The sequence below is a fragment of the Giraffa tippelskirchi genome, chromosome 8, assembly GCF_054371585.1.
Source record: "Giraffa tippelskirchi isolate mGirTip1 chromosome 8, T2T-mGirTip1v1.2.pri, whole genome shotgun sequence".
NCBI lineage: Eukaryota > Metazoa > Chordata > Mammalia > Artiodactyla > Giraffidae > Giraffa > Giraffa tippelskirchi.
In genome coordinates, this window is record NC_137282.1 from 57,005,050 (window position 1) to 57,030,610 (window position 25,561).

At 42.1% G+C, this 25,561-nt stretch overlaps 1 protein-coding gene across 6 annotated transcripts in view; it reads right to left on the reverse strand.

The window, feature by feature from the left end:
* ADCY2 (adenylate cyclase 2) overlaps positions 1-25,561 on the reverse strand; it is a 436,561-nt gene that overhangs the window by 105,741 nt on the left and 305,259 nt on the right. For all 6 annotated transcript variants that reach the window (XR_014062213.1, XM_081520577.1, XM_081520578.1 and 3 more), the window contains 7 exons: positions 25,110-25,268; positions 24,224-24,356; positions 22,370-22,546; positions 18,568-18,611; positions 13,341-13,421; positions 7,128-7,197; positions 4,296-4,393 (listed from right to left, as the gene is read on the reverse strand). Coding sequence is in view for 5 of the 6 variants with exons in the window: in XM_081520577.1 (XP_081376703.1) it covers positions 4,296-4,393; positions 7,128-7,197; positions 13,341-13,421; positions 18,568-18,611; positions 22,370-22,546; positions 24,224-24,356; positions 25,110-25,268 (762 nt within the window). In the remaining variant the exon portion in view is untranslated. The remainder of the gene's footprint in view (positions 1-4,295; positions 4,394-7,127; positions 7,198-13,340; positions 13,422-18,567; positions 18,612-22,369; positions 22,547-24,223; positions 24,357-25,109; positions 25,269-25,561) is intronic.

Here is a 25,561-nt window from a genome sequence, read left to right on the forward strand (position 1 = left end):
CAAATGGAAAAAGAGTAACCTTGGAAAACTTGAGATCCCCAATTGTGATCCACGTTAAGGGGCTAATCAAATTCACATGACGTATTTAGTGAAGGAACCTAGACATAAGGATTTCCAAAAATACTGTGGCTTGAACTGGCGAACCTCAGACATACCTGGCAAAGATACAGTGAAAACCTATCACAGTGATACCTTCACAACTCAGAAAACATGAGACCACCCTGGACCCAAACCCTTGCTTTGATGAACTCACAGCTGAAATTATAGATGACCCAAGAAGCCAATGGTCATGAGAGTAACAACAGCAAGAGTAAACAACAGAATTCATGCATTTATGAAGCATAAACACGAGAAGGAAACAAGTGATACTTTCATACAATAGGTTTAAAATCTGAAAATAAGAGGAAAAATATATGCATAGGCAAAATAGAGAATTATAAGAAAATCTCAGATAAAATGTTGCTCAGTCATGTCTGACTGTGACCTTCCAGGCTCCTCTGTCCATGGGATTCTCCAGGCAAGATTACTGGAGTGGGTTGCCATTCCCTTCTCCAGCAGATCTTTCTGACCCAGGGATTGAACCCAGGTCTCCTGCATTACAGCCAGATTCTTTATCATCTGAGATATCAGGAAGGGCAGGAGGAAAATGGGGTGACAGAGGATGAGATGGTTGGATAGCATCATCGACTCAATGGACATGAGTTTGAGTAAGCTCTGGGAGACAGTGAAGAACAGGGGAGCCTGGAGTGCTGCAGTCCATGGGGTCACAAAGAGTCAGACACGACTTAGTGACTGAACAACAACAACAGATAAAAGGTAGACTTCTTAAATGTGAAAACATGATCATTGAGATTATAAACTTATCATGGATGCAATAGTCACCAGAATGCATCACAAAGAAGTAAAGAGGTGGGAACTTTGAGGAAAAATTGCAGCACCTGGAGCACTGAATGAACAGTGCAACGAACAGTTAATAAGTTTCAGGAGGAAAGAACAAATAAAGGAGGAGAAGCCATATACGAAGTGATACAGGCAGAGGGCTGGTAAGAACTAAGCAAAGACGTGAATCCACAGGTGGAAAAAAATGATTACATCTGGTCGCTTAGGGAATTAAGAACCAATGCATATCTAGAAACAATATAGTGAAAACCAAGCCTCCCTCCTCACCCCCCAAAAAACAAACCTGAAAAGCATGCAAGGAGGAAAGACCCATTACTTATAAAAGAATGCAATGGGGTTGACAGGAGACATTCCTTAGCAACAATAGAAGCTGAAATTCAATGCAATAATATCAAAATACTATGGGAAAATAAGAATTTTATACCCACACTATTGTTCAAGAGCAAATTAAAATAAAGCAGATAAAGACATTTTAATAGAAACAAAATTAGGAGCAGCCACTACTCACGATATTAAACAAAAGAACTAATAAATGATACACATCAACAAGAAGGAAAATAAACTTGAAGGAAGAAATAATTTTTACAAAGCACTGATGAACAAATAAAATGATAAAGAATGCAGGTAAGTCTAAATAAATATTGACTACAGTTACCATCTGGAACTAAAATTCTAAGAAATAATTACATAGAAGAGACATAATGATTAACTTTATAATTTATTAAATCAAGAATGTGTTAAAATTTCAATGGCAATTATTCAAAGAAAAATATATAGGATCCCGCTTCTCGCTCCTCTCTCTCTCCATATATATATATTTCCCCAAAAAGAATAAGAATAAAGCAAGCTTGCTCAATCCTTTAGAGGCTAAGAAGATGGGGGATGTGGGGGGTGGAGGAAACCGAAGAAACGCAGAGTAAATGAAACATCAAATAAGAGTAGAGGTGGGTCCACAGGCGTCAATCAAAGCAGCAAAATACCAGCGGCATAAACTCACATTAATACACGAAAGACATCAGACCAGAAGAACAGATGAAAAACACAAACTAACAATAACAACAGATACTGTTTTCAGGAAGCATACCCAATGAATGAAGTCCCAAGAGCACGGAAGCATATGCACAGTCACATACACAGGCCCTACATTCCTGATATCTGGATGGTGTGCAAATGCATATCTATTATATTATGTCCTGTACTTTTCTGTATCTTTGAAGTATTTCACAGCAAGAGTTTTTAAAAAGAAAAATTAGGATATTAACATGAAAGAAAAATGAAGGAAAAAGACATAATAAACTATGAGGCTAGTACTGAAAGTGCAGGTGTTAAGTTTCCCTGTGAGAGGCGTCCACAGACCTCACTCTTTGCCAACACAAACAGGGAACTGTAACCTGCACCTATTTCACAATTTTCACGCTCAAAATCCAACTTGTTGCTCAAGAGAAACCAGTAATTTGTAATGATGCCCAAGGGAACGAACTTTGATGGGTTCTCATAAAACAATGCAACAGAAAAGAGACAAAAACTTAAATAAATAAAAGCAAAGACAGAAAAGACACCAACTTGTTTTTATTTTGATTTTTTAGGTGTAATTCCATGAAATGTTTTCCCTGGTTCCCGGAAGTCTTTTCATCTTTGTTTTGGCATCATCTTTTGTAATGCCTTAGTTACTTCTTTCTCCCCTCCCCTCCCAACAATTGGGGATAAACATTGTCTTAATTGTGATGTAGAAGATATAAAAACACTCATCCAATAGGAAGCTGTAGCAAATGAATGCCCCTGCTTTAGAAATACGGGCCTGTCCCCTTGGTGATACTTGTTTTAGCCACATCACTGTCTGCATGCCCTGCAGTCCTGCTGCTCAATAAGCCTTGTCTGTGCAGGGGCAAGCTGTTTCTCTCCTGCACCATGGGGCAAAGCCTGGAATTCAGAAAGAGCTTACTTTGTTAACATTTTTATTTTCCAGTGGAAAACTGACAGGTTGACCTTGGCAGATTCCACTGAAGATTGTGTAAGTCTAAAGGAAGAATTCCCTGGACAAATGCATTCAATGCTCATCGATGTGGGGAAGGGAATGACCAGGTTCAACAGTTCTAAAAGGGGGCAGGTAGCTTTGGGATTGTACACATATAAGTGATGCTTTGCCTTGTATTGGCTCAGTGCCTGGAAGAGCATCCCTTGGGGTATGGACGGAAAGGCAGACCATTTCTTTCTAGTTTGCTCAGCATCTTTGTGAGACAAACTGTCACCCTGCTGCAGCAATTCAAGTTGCCCACAAATGCTGGCCACATCGCTGAAGTGAAATGCAATCAGTCAACTCACTCCAAGCAGACTGAAAATGGTAACTGTAGCTTTTACAAAAGAGGCAATGATGACAGGAAAGAAAATTTTTCTTAAATTTCTTTCTAATCCCCAATTATTAAAGAAAGACAGAGTTTTCCTTTCCTTTAGATTTCATGATAAGAAAGAATAGGTCAGTTGACCTATTACAAAGCACTGTAATATTGCACTCATTAATATTTCCTAGTAGCTCAGATGGTAAAGAATCTGCCTGCAGTGCAGGAGACCTGGGTTCGATCCCTGGGTTGGTAAGATCTGCTGGTGAAGGGAATGGCTACCCACTCCAGCATTCTTGCCTGCAGAATCCCACGGACAGAGGAGCCTGTAGAGTCCATGGGATCCCAAAGAGTTGGACATCACTGAGCGACTAACACTTTCACAAGATTTAAGAGCAAAGTCTATGGAGGAATCCTAGAGTGACTGGATTTTTACCAGTAGATGGTAAAGTGTGAACTCTGGTCAGTCAGTTCTCCCATCTATACCCAGGGATCTCCTGGGAGACCACTGGACAGTCATAATAGTCAGAGATGGTGGAGCTGGTGGGCTTCAGGGAGAAGAATGTGAAATCAGAATGGACTGTGGGCAAACTGAGCCCAGGGCAGGCTCTGTCTTCAATACACAGTAATGTTTGTTTATTAGAAACAATATCTGGTGATCCTGCTCTTTCTGGGTAAAGGTATTGGGTTGCTTTTTTTAGACACGGGTATAAGAATAACATGGAAATAAAGTAAAATGATTCTATTTATTTAAAAAAAAATCCCTGTAGTGTGAATCTACACGGCCACTTTGAAAAGTCAAAATTACTATAACTAAGACACGGGGCCCCTCAGCCTCACAGATCCTGAATTAACCCTCCAGCCCCACACCGTCTCCCCATCCTGCCCCCCACCCTTCCCCCCACCCTTGTTACATAAGTGCTCTGTTGGGAAATGTGCGTCCTCTTGTATCTAGTATAACTGAGTCTAGTTATACTCTGCATAGTATAACTTCAGTATAACAGTGCGGTGGAAAGGCATGCCCAGTGGACATCCCCATGGTGAACCGCATGTACTTACTTGGGTAAGACCAGAACCTGCACGATAAAGATGCAGAAGAAGATGAGGCAAGCGCAAGTCACGTAATACTTGAAGGCTGGCAGTGCGGTGGCTCGGTACTAAGGGGAGAAAAGAAACCAGGAATGACGGTCCTCCGAGAGAAGGGCTGAAACAAACCCCCAGTAGCCTAACTGGGCCCGGCTCAAGCATCATGCCTGTCACCTGCAGGCGGTGGCAGAAAACGAGCTAAGGACCACAGCTGTTCATCCCTGACAACGTAGCTTCCTCCCTCCAGACGAGCTATGAGAGGGACTCCGGACCACGGTTTTTACCTGTCGACCTGTTCAGAAGCGCATTTAGAGGTAATTGAACCCCTCCGGCAAGGAGACAGAGCGCCTGGCCAGGGAGACGAGAGAGCAACCTTAAGGTACCAGGAGTGAGCAGGCGTCCTGGTTCCCCTGAGGGTCTGAGGTCCACGGTTACTTGGGGCAAGCAAACGGCTTTTCATAGAGGAATACTCGACTTTGAAGAGCACTGAGGAAATGCAGTTTGCTCATTTTATTTACTTGTTTTAGTATTTTATTATATTATTGAGAGGTAGTGAGTGAAGTTACAAGACTAGACCAGCAGGCTCTCCTCTCTAGGAACATTCGTTGGCCTGTCTGGGCCGGGCTGTTGGATCCTTTCTACTCGTGCTGCAGAATCGGCCGGTTCACATGGCTTTCCACAACATCCAGGATCATAGACTGACCAGGGCAGCTACCTGCCTGGGGTCGCCCCTGGTGAGTTATGCAGGAAAAGCCAGCCAGCGTTGTACTCATGATGACAATGATCTGTCACATGTCCCCTTTACTACGTGATGGTCCGCTGGGAACGCGCAATGCTTTGAGTGGACTGAGTCATTTCATCCTCAACAAAATCTGCCTGCAGCAGGAACTATTACGGTCCCTAGTTTTGGTTGAAAAAAACTTTGAACCAGGATGACTCATGAACATTTTCAGAAACACACACACACAGCAGGATCTCCACCCAGGTGGACTGGCTCCTGAACCCAGGCTTCCAAACTTACTTCCCCTCCCAAAGGGATTCTATGATAAAATTTAAGGAGATAAAGCTTTTGTGGCAAGGCTACTGAAACCCCCTGAAACAATGCTGCTGGCCGGTTGCGTTAGTGTGTCTGCACAGACTGTTTCCCAAGTTAACGGAAGTTAGGTATGTATTTTGGGGGTTTAGCCTCTGGGGTTTTGGTGCAGATAATGGATCTCTGGGTTGTCTGGCTTCTCTTCTTCTTTGTCATGCAGGCTTTTAACCCTCCTGCTGGCCTGCAGAGCAGGCTGGGGGCGGGAGGACAAGAAGTGAGCTTGAACCTCAATGCTATGTAAAGTAGGTCTCAAAGGCAGCCTCTGTGAATATGTACACTAGGGAAATGTCAGCTCAAGCTGCATGTTTCAATAAACATCACTTTCTGTTTACTAGAATATTCCTTTGGTTGCTTTTGTGACTTCAGAGCCAGGGTAAGTCACAATGCTGATGAAGAAACTAACATAATTGCTGAAATGTGATTATATTTTATGCATTCAATTATGCCCTCATCTTCTTCCCCTGGGCCTGTGTAGAGACATGAGTTGGAATTTCTTTGTGGTATTAATGAAGGAAAAGGACTTCTACTAGGAAGGAACTAATTTAATGTTTAAATAATAAGTAGTCATTAGTCTCTAAGTTCTTCGATAACAATAATAATAATAAATTGTATCAAACATCAGTTTGGTAAACCGTCTGTAGTCAAAGTTCCTGACTTAGAAGCAGAAAATTGATCTTCTTGACCACTAACTAGTATAAAAGATTGCTTTGGCATCACTGTAAAATCCAACGTTGATGAGCTTCAGTAGGAATTAGGAATTTTGATATTTGCTATATCCTTTCAATATCCATAAAACAATGAACTAGATTTTCTCAACGAAGTTTTGATATCTGGGCTGTGACTGTTGCCATTAATATAGCATCTTTTGTTCAAATGAAGACTGTAATTACATAGCAAAGTGGTACAAATGACCTCTACCCTGTTCTTTTTCTAGATCAACATGAAACAAAAGGCAGATGAGTAAGGCCAACCTGCAACAGTTGTCCTTTCTGCAACAATAATTCATTTTAGCAAATCCCAGTTTAAGCTTGACATGTACAAATTATGCCTGCTTATTATATTTGTGCCTGAAACAGCTCTACTTTAGGAGTCATAATGTAAAAGTATTTAAATGCACCAAAACTTAAAAGTTTGGGGTTTCTAATTCTCCCAACCAGGGGTTCATTGTTCTCATATTCTGGTAAAAAGTTAAAATAATTTGTATAAGGACACTGTAAAATTCTCAGAAGGGGTTTTGCTTTCTTTTAACACATTTATGTCTAAGAGAATTTCCCACTGAGAAAGCAAGATACTGTTGTTTTTTTGGTCACGCTGCATGGAATGTGGGATCTTAGTTCCCCAACCAGGGGTCAAACCCACACCCCCTACACTGGAAGCATGGAGTCTTAATTACTGGACTGCCAGGGAAGTCCCAAGATAGCAAGATATTAACTCCTTCCCTTCCCTTCCCTTCCCTTCACGCCACATCTCACAGATACCATTTACTAACGGGAATGTTGAGAGAGGTGATGAGCCAAAGCCAGAAACTTGGTAACCAGAAATGTGGTAAAACAATATTCGCACAGAGGAACCACAGGAAAAGCTAGAAAGAAATCTGATATGGTTAAACGCAGTTTAAATGTCACATTAAAAAAACATGAATACAATTTCATGATGGAGTTTTTAAAAGCTAATATTTTGGAAAAATGATTAATTTTGAAAAAATAGCTTACTTCTTTTTCTAGTATTTTATTGTAGAAAAGCAATGATATTCTCTGAATGTCTTCGGACTTGAGCCATTGCCTGGAAATAAAAAGGACAGACACATCATTAAAACCAAACCTCCAACCAAACACTTGGAACTTTTTTTTAAAAAATGACTTGCATTCTTCTTTTTTCATATTGCCAAATAACTGGAATATGGAATCTAGGTTTGTTAGTAAGATCTGCAAATGTAATATCCTTATTCACACATTGCCTTCCTTTGAAAATTCTATATTGCAAACCAGCTGTCATACCAAATTGAAAATCAAGTTAGGACTCAAGTATTTCAATGAGTTTATTTGCTGACGTCTCAGTGAAGTCACATGGTTAGTTTCATCTCCTAAAAGGGTTTGGTTCATAGAGAAGCACTATTTTTCTCAGTTTATAGAAAGCAGCTCATCACAGAGCATCAGAAACATTTAGAGTGGCTTCCAGGTCTGGGCAAGAAGACTTTACTCCTTTCATGCTTACTAAAAATACTTTCATTGTCATATTTTTCATTTCTGTAAGGTAAAAAAAATCGTGCCTGAACAGTATTCAAAAATGGGTAAAAATACTAACAGAAGAAGCAATCAGGTCAGATCACTAACAGTACATTGATGTCAACATAAACACCCACATACATAATACATATATATATATCAGATGTTCAAAAATAAAAGTTACATGCAAGTAAGCATTCTTACACATTGACTTACTATGAGAAATCTGTTTTGAGAAAGCAGTTGAGGTAGAGAAAGATCTTAAAGACAAAACCCTTCACCAGAACATAGAGTATAATCCCTGGTTAAACAGCCACCCTGGTGTATGATCCAGTGAGCTGAACATATAATGCCTGGTGTAGTCACATATTTTGCAATAAAATAAACACATACTTTATGAAATAGAGCTAAATGAAACAGAGAGATACACATTGTCATGAGTACAGAAATGTAAGAAAAATTGAAATCAATGCATCAAGAAAAATACCTAGAAATAAATACTAACAAAATAAATTACCATCTAGGTTAAGTCATAACACTTTGGAATTTTGACTTCTATTTGCACTTTCTGATTTTCCTTTAGAATAAAAATTTTTATAATTATAAAATAATTACCTGAATTACATGCATCTATGCATGTAGTATATATATATAAATACCTGCATATTTATGTATATGTCTCCCACTCCAGTACTCTTGCCTGGAAAATCCCATGGATGGACGAGCCTGGTAGGCTGCAGTCCATGGGGTCGCGAAGAGTCAGACACGACTGAGCGACTTCACTTTCATGCATTGGAGAAGGAAATGGCACCCCACTCCAGTGTTCTTGCCTGGAGAATCTCAGGGACGGCGGAGCCTGGTGGGCTGCCGTCTATGGGGTCGCACAGAGTCGGACACAACTGAAGTGACTTAGCACTAGCACTACAAGTACATATAACGATATAGCTATATCTATGTCTATATCTATACCTATATATCTGTATAAAGGGAGATAGAGAGTATATATATATATATATATAATATATATATATATACACACACACACACACACATATGCTTCTGGAGATAAAATTATATTTTTTGTATATAAAATGTTATACCTGTGCAGACAATGACCAATTCCCATGAATTTCTACATACAATAGTTATGTCTCTATGGATTTTGATTCTCTGCAACATATTTGGAAGATAAAGATAAATGGGGAAGATCTTCGAGGATCCAAGAATAAAGACCAAGTGACTGTCATGCATTATTCTGTAATGACAGGGACAGCCATGTCTCGATTTCAGAGTCAGGCTTCAATGTACACTGAGGTTTCACATGACAGTTAACAAGCAAGCTAACCCAGAGGGTCAGCCCATTTGAGGAGAAGCATCTGCAGGGCTCCCTAGATATCCCTGTGCCCAGGACCTCTGGACAGCTCCAAAGGTGCTCATGGCTCATGCACCACCACGAACATGAGTTTCCCAGGAGACTAAACCATAGCGGCGCCGTTTCAGCCGAGGCCCAGGAGTCAGTCATATACTCCAGAATGACCACCATTAAAAGTGAGAACTCTAAAAATACTTTTGGATTCAAGGTTATAAGCTTTAGATATCAGGGAAATACACTTTTTTTTTAGTATTTCTTATGACTGCACCAGTTGCAGAGATCTGTTATTGCTCTCTTTTATGGGACTAGTTGGAGGAATCAAAGGTTGGTTAATATTAGAAGGAGCAGAAAATAAAATTTAAGATAGATTTTAACTGTCCTCATTTTTAGAACTCTGTATTCATTATGGATATCAAACTATGAATAATGTATGCCAGGAACTTATTAAAAACAGGTTTTTTTCTTTACTGAGAATGAAAAATCCATTTAAAACATGCTCCTGGATAATATAAGCTTGGAAATAAAATATGAATGAAATTTATAAGGTGGAGACAGAACCAGCTCCTCATTAGTTAGTGGGGCTCCCATATTTCTATATTTTAGTTACCTGTTTGTTTTGCAAGTAGACAGGAAGTACTCAAGACAAGATCTGGCTTTTCTTGTGTTCCCAGCACCTACCATAAGTTCATAAGACTTGATCCCTGGATGGATGCTTGGGGAAATGACTGAATTCCAATTGTTGAGGCTAGGAATTTGCCCATTAGAATCTTGGTTGCAAACAGCGTCACTGCACAACTAATTAGCCATAACGCCATTTTTCCACAATAGATAAAATAGTTGGTTGATTCACAGCTTTGGATCCATTCCACTAGAAGATGATAATATATTAATCTTAATAGATCCTTCAGCGAGCAGTGATGTCTCCCATCCATCAAAACCAGAAGTTTACCAAACTAAGGCAAATACATGAAAGGCGGCTAGTAACTCTCAATGGTCTCCAGGAGCATTAACTGTTGGTTCTTTGACTGATTTAGACCCAGTCGTGTCCGACTCTTTGTGACCCCATGGACTGTAGCCCGCCAGGCTCTTCTGTCCATGGGATTCTTTCAGCAAGAATATTGGAGTGGGTTGCCGTTTCCTCCTCCAGGGGATCTTCCCAACCCAGGGATTGAACCTGTGTCTCTTATGTCTCCTACATTGGCGGGCGGATTCCTTACTACTAGCACCACCTAGGAATCCTCTATAGTTCTCATTTTGCTAGAATAAAACTTAACTCAACACTCTCAAGTTGTGCATTTTTTTTTCTTCATGCAACATCACCCAACCAGGCTAAGTCAAAAACCTCTTCTCTGAGCTCCGTCCTGACAGGGCCTGGCCATATCTGGTTTGGCTCTGCACAATTCACTTTAGGATCTAACAAATTCTCTGCACACCAGCAGAGTGGAGGTGATCACACAGTCATGGCTCAGAACCAACCTCACCATTTCAGGCTGACTTCTCAGGGCATCCAGCTTCCCATTCAAGTCTCTTTACCCTGAGTGATTCCTGCAGGGGCACCCCGTGTCCTGATGGTGTTAAAAACTGCACTCTGACCCAGGTGCATCCTGCAATCACATCTTGAAGCTTTTCCTTTTCTCTCTCTTAGTTTCCTCCAAGATTTAGCCCAGGTGCCACCTCCTCCAGAAGACTCGAGACTCAGCCTCTGGGGTGTACCTGTTTCAACCGTAGGGCATCAGAGCAGAGATCGCTCTTCCCCTCAGTTGGGGCTTTGATGGGTAACACTGTGACTTGGGTCTTGGGATGTCTGATGCCAAGCAAGTGATGACAATGCTCCACCTTTAACAAATGCCTGCTAAGTGAGTCAAGGAATGAACACATGGAAATCTGCATACAAATCCACATCAATAGCAGAGAACATCTGAATGGTACATCAAGCCTGGAGCCCCTACTGAACCCTCAAGGGAGAATCAAGTAAGATGGAAGAACATCTTATGGAAGAACAGGAGAGGTTAATGAGTAGGCGGCAAACAGAATGGGAGTGATGCTAGTTAAAAAATAGGTGCATAATAGCTTCCATTTACAAAATTTTCCTTTTGATCTTCCAGTACAGCGTGATATTTTTGCCCATTTGATTTCTGAAATGTGTTGGGAAAATTACAACATAAGCCATTACACCAACGTTAACCAAGACTTTAGAATAAAACTGCAATAAACCACAAATGTGGTAACCAAACATGTATTTGAATACAAAATGACACAGTAGAGACAGACAATTCACAAACAACCTTGACAAAAATAAAGCCAGTGATGTACTTTCTAATGATTCCTTTAGTGGGAAGGTTCGAAAAGGTGGGCACAAAAACAGTTTTAACAAGGTAGGCATCCTGCATGAAGACATGCTGAGGCTGATTTTATATATTCGCTTTTGATTACTACTATTATCATTGTAATTGGCTAAACTTTGTCAGGGAACAAGATTTCTTCCTTCTTCTGCTGTGTTTTATTCCAGAGGACTGCGGAGTAGTAACTGCTATTTCCTCTGGTTGAATGAATCTACATTGTGTGAAATCAGACTTCCCTGGGTTTTAGCTTCCAGTACATTCCAGGAAGTCATTGTTCCTCAGTTGTGGGGTGCTGAGGTTCAATCAGGGTGGAGACGAGGCTGTTTTGTCACTTTGATCCTGGTACCAGCCAAAGCAGAACACCTGTCCAGGAATTGCTGGCATGCCCCGCATGCTCTATGGCAGGTGGAAGACTTTACCCACTTGGAGTAGATGAAAGGGACTAGGCAGGTGTGCACTCAGTATGCTGGCATATCCGAATTTTAACTTTAGCCCGACCAAGATACAGGAAGTGCCCTACATAGGAATCTTCAAGCTGTGAACTTTTAAAGATGCAAACGTGCCTTCGCTTGTCCAATCATGTCAGGAGTGAGTGACGTTGTAGCTGGCCCTGCGTCTCCTGTTGCTGACGACCCTTCAGCTCTACCATCTCCCACCCCCTCTCCTCCTCCAGTCAGTGAATCTTCTTGCCTGTTCACTTGATGCCAGGCCCCTGTGTGCCAGCTGTTATACTGCACCACTGTACTTTCCAAGGTACTAAACTGTAAGAGTCAATTTTTCTTTATTTTTTTGTGTTTGTTTTTAATGTATTATTTGTGTGAAAAGTATTATAAACCTACCACAGTACAGTACTATATAGCCGATTGTGTTAGCTGAACACCTAGGGTAACTTAGATAAACTTAAACAAAAGTGGACTTATGAAGGTGCTCCTCAGAACAGAACTCATTCGAATGTAGGAGACTTACTGTACTTTATTGTGTATGTACACAATGCCACACATACACACATATATGCACTCAAGTGATTCTTTTATAAGTCCTGTAAATAATCTGCCATGAACACTTAAAAGTCACAGTCTAGAAGAGGCATGCATTTTTCAAAGCTGTGTACCTTAATTTTGGGGGCAGAATTCTAGGTGAAAAATCATTTACACTTCCCAGGAGTCAACTTTCATGATAAAAATTAAATTGGTTTCCATAAGGATGAAAACATCTGCATAAAAACTCTTCATTTGGATCTACTCAGGTTTTCACCACAATTTAATCCAACAAACCTTTATGGAGCATCTAATGAGTAGCAGGCTGCTTACTGAGCTGCAAAATTGCCCTCCATGACTTTAGCCATGGAGAGTTCGAAGGCCAGTGAATGTAATCACTCTGTCCAGGCCATGAAAGTCACCATCTTCTTTAAATCCTTTCTCCCGCATTCTTGGACCAATTAAAACTACAACAGCAATTCTTGGCTTTCTAGACTGAACGATAGTTTGCTCTCTAACAATTCAGTCTTCCTCCCATTCCCTCCACGAATTCAGATTCTAACACACAAGGCACTCTTTCACAATTTAGAACACAGGTACCTCCACACTGATTTTGGGGGGTGGGGGAGGTAAAGGAATTTTGAATGGATAGTGTCACACAAAAACAACTTAACGATTTTTCCATGTGGTGTCTCTGTTGATCTTTACTGAACACATTAAGCTATAATTTTTCTCTCTCTAATAACCTATCATGTTGTTCTTCAGTAATATACTTGGGGAGGATTTATTAGGCAGGAATCAAACATTTTTTGAGATGAAATACAATGAACAAAAGCTATTATTAAGAACGATTGAGGTGAAAAGAATGAACTGTCTTAGAAACCTTGGCTTTGTCGTGATAAGTATGACAGAGTTTGGGGTGAAATTCTTTTGGAAAATATATCATTATTTTCAAATAATAGGGTTGAAATAAGAGATGAATGATAATTGAAGATGAAAAAGTACTCACTTTTGTGCATTGATTCCATCAATTGCTTGAATCATCCTTTCATTTAATTCCTCTTCAAATCTTTTCTTTTGTGACTTGGTTCTGTATGACGGAAGAAATATTTTGGGTAAGAGTATTAGTAAACAGTGAACTTGTGGTCCTATGATAGCAAAATTTCTGTCTGATTCTGTTAATTGAATTTTTTTAAAAAAGGAAATTATAGTCTACATGCAGCCTTTTGTCTATGAAGATATAGTCACTTTGTGGATTGAATGAATTGGTTAGAGTTTTTAGTGCCGTAAAATGTTCCTTTACCACTGAGTGAAATTAAAAAGCAACACTGAGAGATATGTACTTGGTGTTTGAGATAAAAGAGGTTTCTGTCCTATGAGATGCACTAGCCTCTTGAATTGTTGCCTTTATAAACTTTATTTTTTGATAGAACATACTGGCTTTGGAAATTCCTTTGCAAAAATTTGGACTGGTTGACAAAATAATCATTCCTGTTTCATGTTTTCCTTGGTCAGTTTGCAAGAATTTGCAGAACTGCAGTCTTCTTTGAGACGTGTCAAAGCTTATTTGTCTGTAATTAAATGTTCCCTCAGTTTTTGAGCATGCTGTTCACAGAAAACCCCTCTTACTCTTGCAGACTACTCACTTGATCTCAAAGTGAATAATCTTGGGCCATAACATAAAATGCTTTGCATTTTACTGTGCCAAGACAAGAACGCATTCTCCAAGGTTAATCTGACAATTAGCATGAGAATGATGTAAAAGAAAAAATGAAAATAATATCTGTTTTTAAAAGTGAAACATCTACTGCAGAGTATAAACCCATCTGGCCCTTCAAAACTTGGCTTGAGCCAGCCTGCATCTGAATACAGGTGTCCACAAGTCACCTAGTCCCATGGGAGTGAGCACAAGGCCTGTCTATGATGTGTTTGGTTAAGTTACTCACTGAACAGACCTTCTACTCTGGCATAAAATAATACTCTTCCAATTTTAGAACTGCCTCTCTATATAGATGAAAATAGTATTAAATGTGCAATGTCATATTTAGCTGTAATCAAATCTGGTGGAATTATCATTAATGAGACAGATGGGTAATACAATTATTACATCACTGTTTGTGAATTCCCACCTTCAAGTCCTGCCTTTTTTAAACAAGTCAAGGTTACGTTTGGTTCAAAAACAGAGCAATATTAAGTGATCCATCTGTCAACACCAAGCCAATGGAATTCAGAGGTTTTAGCAAGCCAAATTCCAAGCTAAACTGGGAGGCAAATTAATTTTGATCTTTCTTTTCGAAAAAAGACAGGCATCTTGGCAATCACCTAGGACGGCTTATTCTCATTTGTGACTGAGGAGCTCCCTCTATTTTCTTTTATCAGCCCTGTGCCTAGACTTAAGATTCTTGACTTCAAAAGCTGAGCGCAGAATTGATGCTTTTGAACTGTGGTGTTGGAGAAGACTCTTGAGAGTCCCTTGCACTGCAAGGAGATCCAACCAATCCATCCTAAAGAGGATCAGTTCTGGGTGTTCACTGGAAGGACTGATGTTGAAGCTGAAACTCCAATACTTTGGCCACCTGATGTGAAGAGCTGACTCATTTGAAAAGACCCTGATGCTGGGAAAGATTGAGGGCAGGAGGAGAAGGGGACGACAGAGGATGAGATGGTTGGATGGCATCACCGACTCAATGGACATGGGTTTGGGTGGACTCCGGGAGTTGGTGATGGACAGGGAGGCCTGGCATGCTGCAGTTCATGGGATTGCAAAGAGTCAGACACGACTGAGCGACTGAACTGAACTGGTCAAAAAGTTGAAAGCTCTCTCTTTCAAAAAGCGTCACCAAATCTAAGAAGGAACAGTGTAGTTGCCTCGAAGCTCATAGGAAAATTGCACCCTTCGCTCATATGTCTGGGGGCTAACAGTGACACTGTCTTTGTGAATCTGTTTTAGGATTAGCTTAGATGATGCCAGGCTTCCCTAATAGCTCAGCTGGTAAAGAATCCATTTGCAATGCAGGAGAACCTGGTTTGATTCTTGGGTCGGGAAGATCTGCTGGAGAAGGGATAGGCTACCCATTCCAGTATTCTTGGGCTTCCCTGGTGGCTCAGCTGATAAAGAATCCACCTGCAATGAGGGAGACCTGAGTTTGATCCCTGGAGAATTCCATGGACTGTGATGCCAGGTGGTAAAGAACCTGCCTGCCAAAGTAGAAGACATAAGAGACACGGGTTCAATCCCTGGGTCAGGAAGATCCCCTGGAGGAGGGCATGGCAACCCCCTCCAGTATTCTTGCCTGGCAAATCCCATGAACATAGGAGCCTGGCGGGCTCAGTCTAAAGGGTCGAAAAGAGTTGGACACGAGTGAAGTGACTTAGCACACAACAGATGATGCCTGCGTGGTGCTCAATCGAGTACATATGGCACATGGAGGAGTCAACAGATGCCCGTTACTAAGCACCCTCTGGATTCACTGACTTTCTGGACGACAGTTGTTAACAGATAGACAGTTTCCTGGTTTCCGTAGCTTTGTGACCTCTGCTACAGAAATGAGAGGCTGTGCTGGGGGCTGATCATCTCCCTCTGAGGAATTCTTAATTCACCAACCAGGGCCTTGCTCCTCAGACTGTCAGCATTTCAGCATTTCTGACCATCCTGCCTCTGGGCTCCCCTGTTGGCTTCCTGGGTACTCACAGACCCCATCTATCTTCAAGCCCCTTTTCTGTTTTCTCTCTCTCTAAGTTCCTCCCCCAACCTGCCCCACCCACAGGCTGGGCCGCTCTACCTAAGGCAGTGTGGTTCCTGTTGTATCTCAGATGATGTTTTACTGCCCTGGGAGGCCCCGTCACCACTGGGCTGGGGGCTCAGAGAGGTTTTATGATCTCGGTTGTGTTACAAAGCCAGGATGTGCTAGGGAAGTCCGGGCTGACTTGAAAGACAGGCTCTTTCTGGAGGCTTGGGCCACCAAAGACCAACCACCACAGAGGAAAGTGGAGGAGATATGGAGGAGGCTCAGGAGGGCATGCAGAACAGGAGGCAGCTAGGAACACAGGCTTCAGTGTTGTCCTAGAGCCTGGGCATAAATACGGGTGTGCCTCCCCAAGCCACAGGGCTCTGGACCTCTCCTGACCTGGCACCTCTGTTTCTTCCTTCCTAAATTGATAATGGTGTCCACTCTGGCGTAACGCTGTAGGCATGAAATTAGATTTCCCATAGCCCTGGTGCCGATAAAAATGACAGCTTATGATCACTGTCTTCCAGACAGAGCTCATCCCAAAAGACACTGCCCACAGTATACTTGCCGCAGGAGCCATTCCCACTGTAATTTCAGTAAATCGACTCTTGAAGGAGACTGCAGGGAGGAGCAGAGAGATAAGAGGCCAGATCACATACAGCAAGTCTCTTATATATGAACCTTCTAGTTGTGAACTTTCAAAGACGCACACACTGTGTGCCAGCCCCTGTATGCCAGTTGCGGTACTGTAATACTACACTTTTCAAGGTACTGTATGCTGCTGCTAAGTCGCTTCAGTCGTGTCCGACTCTGTGCGACCCCATACATGGAAGCCAACCAGGCTCCGCCGTCCCTGGGATTCTCCAGGCAAGAACACTGGAGTGGGTTGCCATTTCCTTCTCCAGTGCATGAAAGGGAAAAGTGAAAGTGAAGTCACTCAGTCGTGTCCGACTCTTCGAGACCCCATGGACTGCAGCCTACCAGGCTCCTCCCATCCATGGGATTTTCCAGGCAAGAGTACCGGAGTGGGTTGCCATTGCCTTCTCCAAGGTACTGTATAATAAGATTAAAAATGCTTTCTTTATCCTTTATGTTTGCTTTTTGTGTACATATTATTTGTGTGAGAAGTATTATAAACTTATCACCGTACAGTAGCATATAGCTGACTGTGTTAGTTGGGTACCTAGGCTAACTTTGTTGGACTTTTGAACAAAACTGGACTTACGAACGTGCCCTCAGAATAGAACTCATTTGTATGCAGGGGACTTACTGTACAAAGTGGAAGGATTTCCGTGAAATTCCATAGACAGCTGTTTGCAGATGTGCTAATTTCTTACTGGCTTGAAGAGCCAGGCCTTCTAAAGATACGTTACAGGGTCCAAAACACTTCTTAAAATAGCTTAAGCTTTCTTTAACTGGGCATTTGCCACCAAAAAAATAATACTTCAAAAGCCCAAGAACTCCATTTTCCATATAACATAGGCTCTAAGTGTGATAGGTCAATGTTAAAATTTCAAGTTTTACACAGAATACAAATCAGAGCTCATGACAACCAAGATAAAGTCACACAGAGGGATTCAGGAGAGAGTGCACTAAAGATCTGGCAGCTAATGATCTAATTATTTATGTTCATTTTCCACTTTGATACAATGCATTTTCTATAGGAATAAACTCATCTCTTAAGTGGGGAAAGAAAAGTTTTAAGTTTGGGGCCATTCATTAATTATCCTAGTGTTAGTCGCTTAGTTGTGTCTGACTCTGTGCGACCGCATGGACTGTAGCCCACCAGGGTCCTTTGTCCGGGAGATTCTCCAGGCAAGAATACTGGAATGGGTTGCCATTTCCTTCTCCAGGGGATCTTCCCGATCCAGGGATTGAACCTGGGTCTCCAGCATTGCAGGTAGATTTTTTACCATCTGAGCCACCACGCAAGCCCCCAAATTATCCTAACATCTTCAATAAAAAGTACTTAACTCCTAAACTAAAGGAAGGTTCTGAGCCCCAAAGCTAGAGGAACACAGACAAGGGAAAGGAGTCATGTCTGAGAGCTTGTGGAGGATGACAGTGGCCCCTGGACGCTTGTGGAGGCATTTTTTCTTCGTTTGAGCAGGGTGGGTTGCACTTCTTTTCACTTTGAAAGGCTGGACTTATCTTGCTTTTATCTCTAGGATTCAACCTCAAAAATATAACTTAAAGATACTCATTTTAAGAAAGTTCAGTTTTTTACTCCAGATTAATATGAAGAATGGTTTTTAAGAAAACAATCTGAAGTTCTAAAGAGTTTACTAGGCAGTGTTTTCCCTCTTTTAATTCTAAAAAGAAAGGATAGCAATAATTCTATTTTTAGAAGCTGAATGCAACTTTATAGGGCTTTTCACAAGCAGCTACTCTTTTTTTCAGAAGAAATAGCCTTCAGAATTATTATAGTTGATGAAAATTACTTTTAGGAATAAATAAAGAACAGTTAAGCCTTTAGAAAATTAGAAAATGGAATGTATACCATACCTTAAGGTGCGATTTTGAAAATTATGCTGACCCATTGGTACATCCTATTAAAGAAAAAAAGATTATTAGTTGCTAAAAACATACATTAAGAATTTTGAAAAGATAATGTATATTTCTTCTTTTATCATGGTAAATATCATTTAGGTAATAAGCTGCTACCCACGTGGAGAAAAAGAGCTTAATTATAAGTGTGAAACAAGATTAAAACTTCAGTTTATATTTAGAATGTTGGTGTAATCTATGAACTCTGGATACTGGAAATGTCAGGATTGTTGTCTCGATTTTCAAAATTCCCATCCTGATATCTGCAGATATTATTTGCAACAATGCCTACAGAAGACTGTTATTAAAGTTACTGTAGACAACCTAAATCATGTAGAACTGTAGTTTTAACACGAGACAAAAATTTAGAAGATGCTTTAAAACACAAACATAATCACAAAATCTATAGACAATCCTTATCAGTGAAGTGAACTGTTAAGAAATGAGACCATTGATTAAGTATGTGAAACTGAGAATCACTGATAAAAAAGAAGAAATGTACATGCGTGCTGGTATAATAGTTCCTGAAAAAGGCCAGTGAGAGGGAGACAGTGAACCCATTGCTAAGTGTTCAATAATAGACTTAAAAAACCACAAGACTCACTTGTATATTGTTGTAGTGGAAATTAAAATAAAAGTTAGAACAAAGACGCTCCAGAGAAACTTTTCTTTGTTGCTTTAAGCTCCAAGGTTAGATAAGGAAATGTATTTAGCCCAGGGAAAGGTAAGGCTTAAAAATGATAACTGAACTCCACATTTTATTATATAAAGTATTAATAAAATAATGCATTATTCACCAGCTCCATCAATGTTAAATCAAGAGTCAATGAAGTTCTGCATAGGGGATTAGATAAAGGAAATAACTTTTGGTGATGACAGTGGTCCAGCCTTAGAATGGACGAGTAAGAATGACAATGGGTTCTTTCTGAAAGGAAGGGGCACAGTCCTGTGGGCTCCAAGTGCTAACCAGAGCCTCAGAGGTCTTCTGTCGCTGCCGAGGAACTCAGTCCCGAGGCTCCGTCTGTAACTGGCAAGGCCAGCTGGTCAAGAAAACAGAGTCTGTTCCAGAGATCCTCTGTTTTTTATACACTTTCTACAATTTTCTGGAGCTCAAAGCCCTAGGCAGTTATAACTCTCTCCAAGGAGGCATCTTCACTAACACATAACAACAGATTATGCTGAGGTTGGAGCCAGGCTGAAATCCTCCCTTGGGTGCCTTGCTAAGATAGTAAGGGTGAGGGGTGCTCTTAAGTCCTGAGACAAAGGAGACTGATAAGAAATTAGCAACCACAACAACATCAATAACACCACCCGGAAAGCAAGGCCTTATTTTCACAGGTACACAGATGAAGTAGCACAGAAAATAATGCTTTAGTATTTAGATATGATTCTTATTTCCTGAAAACCAACCAACCAGTCAGCCAACCAGCCAGTCAACCAACCAACCAGCCAACTAGCCAGTCGACCAACCAGCCAGTCGACCAACCAGCCAGTCAACCAGCCAACCAAACAACCAGCCAGCCAGCCAACCAACCAATGAACCAACTAAGCAGTCAACCAACCAGCCAGTCAACCAACCAACCAGTCAACCAGCCAACCAACTAACCAACCAGCCAACCAACCAATCAGTCAACCAGCAAGTCAACCAACCAATCAGCCAGCCAACCAACCAACCAATCAACCAGCCAGTCAACCAATCAATTTGGTTTATAACAAATCTCAATCAGAGATAAAGTTATTAGCCATTAGCACTAATAATAAATTTAGTGTGGAGGTAGAATTATCTGATTCTTTCTACAGGAGGGACAGAAGCATTGACTTTCCCTGACAATCAGATCCTAGGTCTTAGCGTGCTTCTCCTCTAACAGGTCTAGCTGCTGGAGGCCCCCAGTGGCTCTGGGCCCCACTCCTTGCATCTCTTCTCGTGACCTCATCCAGATCCACAGCTTCAAATATCACCTAAAATCTGATGCCTCTCACATCCACATCTCCTACCAGGACCTCTACCTGGAGCTCCAGGAGCACATACCCAAATGCCAACTTCCGAGCTGCACTTTGGTGTCTAAAAGGCATATTGATTTGACGATGTCCACTAGCAAAGTCTTGATTTTTCTTCCCCAAATTCTCTGACTTTGCTCCAAGTATTTGTCAGTTCAGTTAATGGGATCATCATTCTTCTAGGTGCACAACCCAAACATGTGGATTCGTCTTTGAACTTCCTTTCCACACATATCAACAAGTCTTAACTTGTTCCACTTTCAAATTATACCCTGAATCTGTTTCTCACTGTTCCCACTGCTAAAATCTCAGCAAACAAGGGCACCATCCTCTCTTGGAGCCCTGCACTCTTGGTCCATCATCCAGAGCGTTAATTACACGATGCCCTTCCCTGCTTATGACCCTCTAATGACTTCCCACTACAATCAGAATAAATTATACATGATTACTTGGAGCCTCTCACCCTAATGACCTCCCCTGGCTTTCTGTTGATGATCTGACAGCCACACAGTCTCTTCTCTGCTCTCAAAGACACCAATTCTTTTCCATTTCAGGGCTGCTGAATTTGTCCTTTTTCCCCCTACTCTTCCCATTGACCCCTCCCCTTCTCGGAGACTCCCCCAGCCACCCCACCCAGAGGAGCCACATCAGTCACTCCCCAAGACATTCCTTCCTTTTCTTTTCATCACAGCCCTTAGCAGTACCTGCAGTGATCTCCTTTGTTTATTTGAGTCCTACTTAGGGTCTCTTTCTTCCCGATAGAATACAGACTCCTCTAGGACTTGCCCTGGAGGTCTCCCTGTTGACCGCCTGAAAGATCACGATCTTCTATCAGATCATTTATTTTTCAGTTAGAAAAGAACAAAGGAAGTTGAGAGAAGAGAGAGAACTAAGACAAAGCAGGAATGCTGACCCCTGCGTGTTGGGTTTGTGCATGTTACTGTGACAGGCCTATGGACACAGGAAGATTGGAAATGTCCACTTTTACCTGACAGCCTCATGTGCTTTTTTTTTCATCAGCTAATAAGAATTATGGAACATCCCTCCCCCCTTTTTTTTAACCTCAACCACATCCCTAACACAGTGAATACCATTCTGCATGAAACTGTACTCAGAGACTGTTTTAAGATCTAAATGCACCGTTGGGATTATTCTAAGTGCTCCATTGTATTTCCTTTTCTCTCCTCCCGTGAGTATTTCTATTCTTCATCTGCATTTCAGCAATCTTATCGAAAGGTCCCTGTTGTCCAGAGCAGTGGGACTTGATTCCCTCTTAGAAGTTGGGATGGCGTCCATAAGGGACGCCAACAGTAGAATGCACTTTGCTTCCGACACAGCCTGAACCTCTGGGGATTAGGACGGGGTTAATGATGCTGCTCAAACCCCAAGGACATCAGGCCTTCATTTGTTTTTTTATGAAGATGCTCGGGCTTTCCACTTCGTGGCAGCCAAAGCAAATTACAAACTTGCATTTAAAAATAATTCAGGCGTACGCAATGGCTACTGCCCGTTGTAAATAACAGTCTTTGATAAGAAAGTGATCACGCAAAGTCACTCTTGGTTAAAGTCCTTAGCAACTGACGCTCACGATAGCCTAATAGCTGTTTGTCGGGGGCCTCTCTGGGAAGTCAGAGACGGCAAGCTTCCTTCCTTACAGACACAAGCGGTTTTGGCGGGACACGCCTTTTGTTTTGGGGAGCTAGCTTACGCCCGGCGCTGGAGCCATCTGGAGCCCCGGGCAGGGAGGGCGGGGAGGGCGTACCGTGGTGCTGATCTTGCCGTTCTCCGTAGTCATGCTGTCTCTGTGATGCAGGTGTGCAAAGGGCTTGGCCGCCCCCCAGGACTCCAGGTACCGGGTCATGCGGACGGAGGCTCTCATCTTGGCTCCGTCAAGGGTGTGTCGAGGTCTGAAGAGGTGCTGAGGGCTCCGCCGCTCTCCCTTGGGGTGAGAAACACAGCATCCACCTGGAGGGCCGCAGGCGCACCTCCCCCCCCCTCCCCTCCTCCCTCCCCGCGCATCAGCGGATTCCTCCACCATCACCGCCTTCACTCTGCGGGCTCCCGCCCTCAGTCCTTCAGGGTCGCCGGGGGGCACGGCCACATCCCAGAGGAGCTGAGTCAGTTTTCGCAGACAACAAAACCTACCTGCACTTGAAACTTCGGAAAAAACGATAGCCATTGGAAGGGACGTTTTTATAAAGCTGATTCTTAGACAGAATATGCTGATCTGTTTTCATGTTTTAATGGTTTTGTTTTTTTTCCTAAAGTGATGGCTGTCGAGATTGGGGCTCTTTTCGGATGCGAAATGGCCTCGAATATTTGTGTTTTGGTGTTCTTTGTCTGAACACAGTGTTCTCTGGACACGTTTTTTAAACCTTTTCCCTGCACCTGCCACTTCCGCCCCATAGTTCCTCCTGCTTGTCACATATCTGTCTCCAGATCAACTGTCTAGTGAGTTGGAAGTTTGTCCCCAAAGATGAACTGGGGTTTCACGGAGGCTCTTGTGAGCAAACATTCCTAAACTTGACTTCATTGATTTTGCGATATTTGTTTGGACAATTCAGAGGAGTTTCTTGCTGCTACCTGCGCTGTTTATCAGCCAGTGATGTGGAGGAAGCTACATAAACCTTCAGAGACTCAGCTTCTTAATCTGTAAATAGCAATAGTATCCATTTGGCAGGAATTTGGGAAGGGGTAAAAGAGATGAGAGCTCCTTTGATGAGCCCCCTGCTCTGGCCTGACACGTGGTGGGAAGAGAGTAAGAGATAGCAGCTGTCTGCATGGGATGGATGGTTTTCGTCATGTCAAAGTTAACATGTTTGCACATAACGTGCTCACCCAAATGTTTATATGACATTTTGTTGTTAATCTTTCAGTAATTTCTTCTTTCTTTTTTTCTTATATCTTCATCCACTTAATCTCATTAGATTTTTGTCAGCTGAGGTCCTGAGCAAACTTTTTGTCTTCATTTAATTTTCTAACTGCCAGGAAGGGCCCATGATGCACTAACACAGTGGTACCCAAACTTTTTGGCACCAGGGACCTATCTGTTAGGTGCTTAGTTGTGTCTGACTCTCTGCAACCCCGTGGACTGTAGCCCGCCAGACTCCTCTGTCCATGGAATTCTCCAGGCAAGAATACTGGAGTGGGTTGCCATGCCCTTCCCCAGGGACCTATTTAGTGGAAGACTATTTTTACATGGACTGGGGGCGGGGGGATGGTTTCAGGGTGATCAAATGCATTACATTTATGGTGCACGTTATTTCTAATCTAATGCTCTTGCTGATCTAACAGGAGGTACCAGTCCACAGCCCAGAGGTTCACACCCGTGGACTAATGTATACATTGGTAAGTACTGACTAACTAACCTCTACAACCTTATGATGCAGACAATATCCTTGTCATACAAACAAGCAATTCATTTCAACTGCTTCTTTCATAAATATTTGAATGCATTTTCACAAAACATAGGTATTTAAAATAGTTTTAGAGGCAAAGACTAGCAAAGAATTACACTGGTTCTTGACTAAAAAAAACTTTCCATATCAGTCATTTGCCCTCTTTACTTTTAATCACAGAAGTCATGGGCTAATTATAGACTCTTTGTGATACTGACCTTGGGGTTGATTACAAAGTAAGTTTTCACCAAGTGCTGCTTTAAATACGGGTCTCTGATGTCACCATCGCCTTCTTCCACTTTGTAAGCTCCATTCAAGTGTTGCAGGGTCACAGAAGAAATGTGAACACGTCTGAAATTCCATTTGAAAAACCACAATCAAGATACAGAAGAAGGAACACGCAAGATTTTCTATTTATCTGGGACTTCAGAAAGAACTCCTTCTGCCCCAGGTGAAGGAAAGGCTATAAGTTCATAGTCTGTTACCCACAGCTATGGGAAGATGTTTCTCGATATCAAGAGCTGCTAATATATGGAGCCTCGCTGCACTCAGTGAAACCTGCATGGTGAATTATAGCACATAAAACGTGATCATACTGAATCTGGAGGTATGAGGATAGTTTTCTGAATTGCATGGCAAAGTCATTTGAGAACACGTGCTGATATGTATAAAACTACAGGCTTTCCTTCTCAATGCCTGTTCTCATACTTCTTCAAATTACAGCACCTGCAAAGATTCTCTTGTCATTTGTCCAGAGGGTACCGTTTGCTTATTTTAATAGGACTGATTTCAGAGAAAGGCCACATATCTCTAGTGCATTATAAGCCATCTTTAACTTAGGTCTCTATTCATAAACATACAGATCAGTCAAAGTCTGTAATTCAGGATCTGACATCCAGTCTCTAACCACAGGTCCCAGGGGTGGTGGAATTGGGGCCTGAGAGTTCGCGTCCATCTTGTTAATGGAAGAGGTCACCGAGTAACATGGTACTAACCAAGGCAACAGAAGTCACCGGGCACTGAGCAGTCAGCTCTTAGCCTGTGGACCTAGGATTCCTAACCCTGGAGCCTGCTGGATAAGAGGAAGCCCTTGTCCTGCCTTACCCAGGGACCCCTCCAGCTTCCATGTGGTTGGCCAGGGTGACATCATGTGACCACACGTCGTACTGCCACTTCTGCAGCCCGATCACGCCGCACAGGACGTTCCCAGAATGCACTCCCACGCGCATGTTGATGTCCACTCCGGTGGCGTCCCTCACTTTCCTAGAGAGAAGGAAAGTCACATCACCCTCCAGGGCCAGTCTCTTCTTCCCGTCATCCTTGGCCGATTTTCTGGGCATTTTATTATACAGAATGTCTCAGGCTGTTGGAAGTACGGTCATGAGCTCCTCCTGTGCTGGAAGATTGCTGCTCGGAGGCCAGAGAAAGGGCTTTTCTCTCTAGTTATTACCAGGATAACCCATCAGCACCAAGCCAGTGCTCCAGCCAGTAAAGCCTCAGGCTGGCTGTGGCCATGATGCAACATTTGGTTGTAGCTTCTACTTTTCCAACCAATA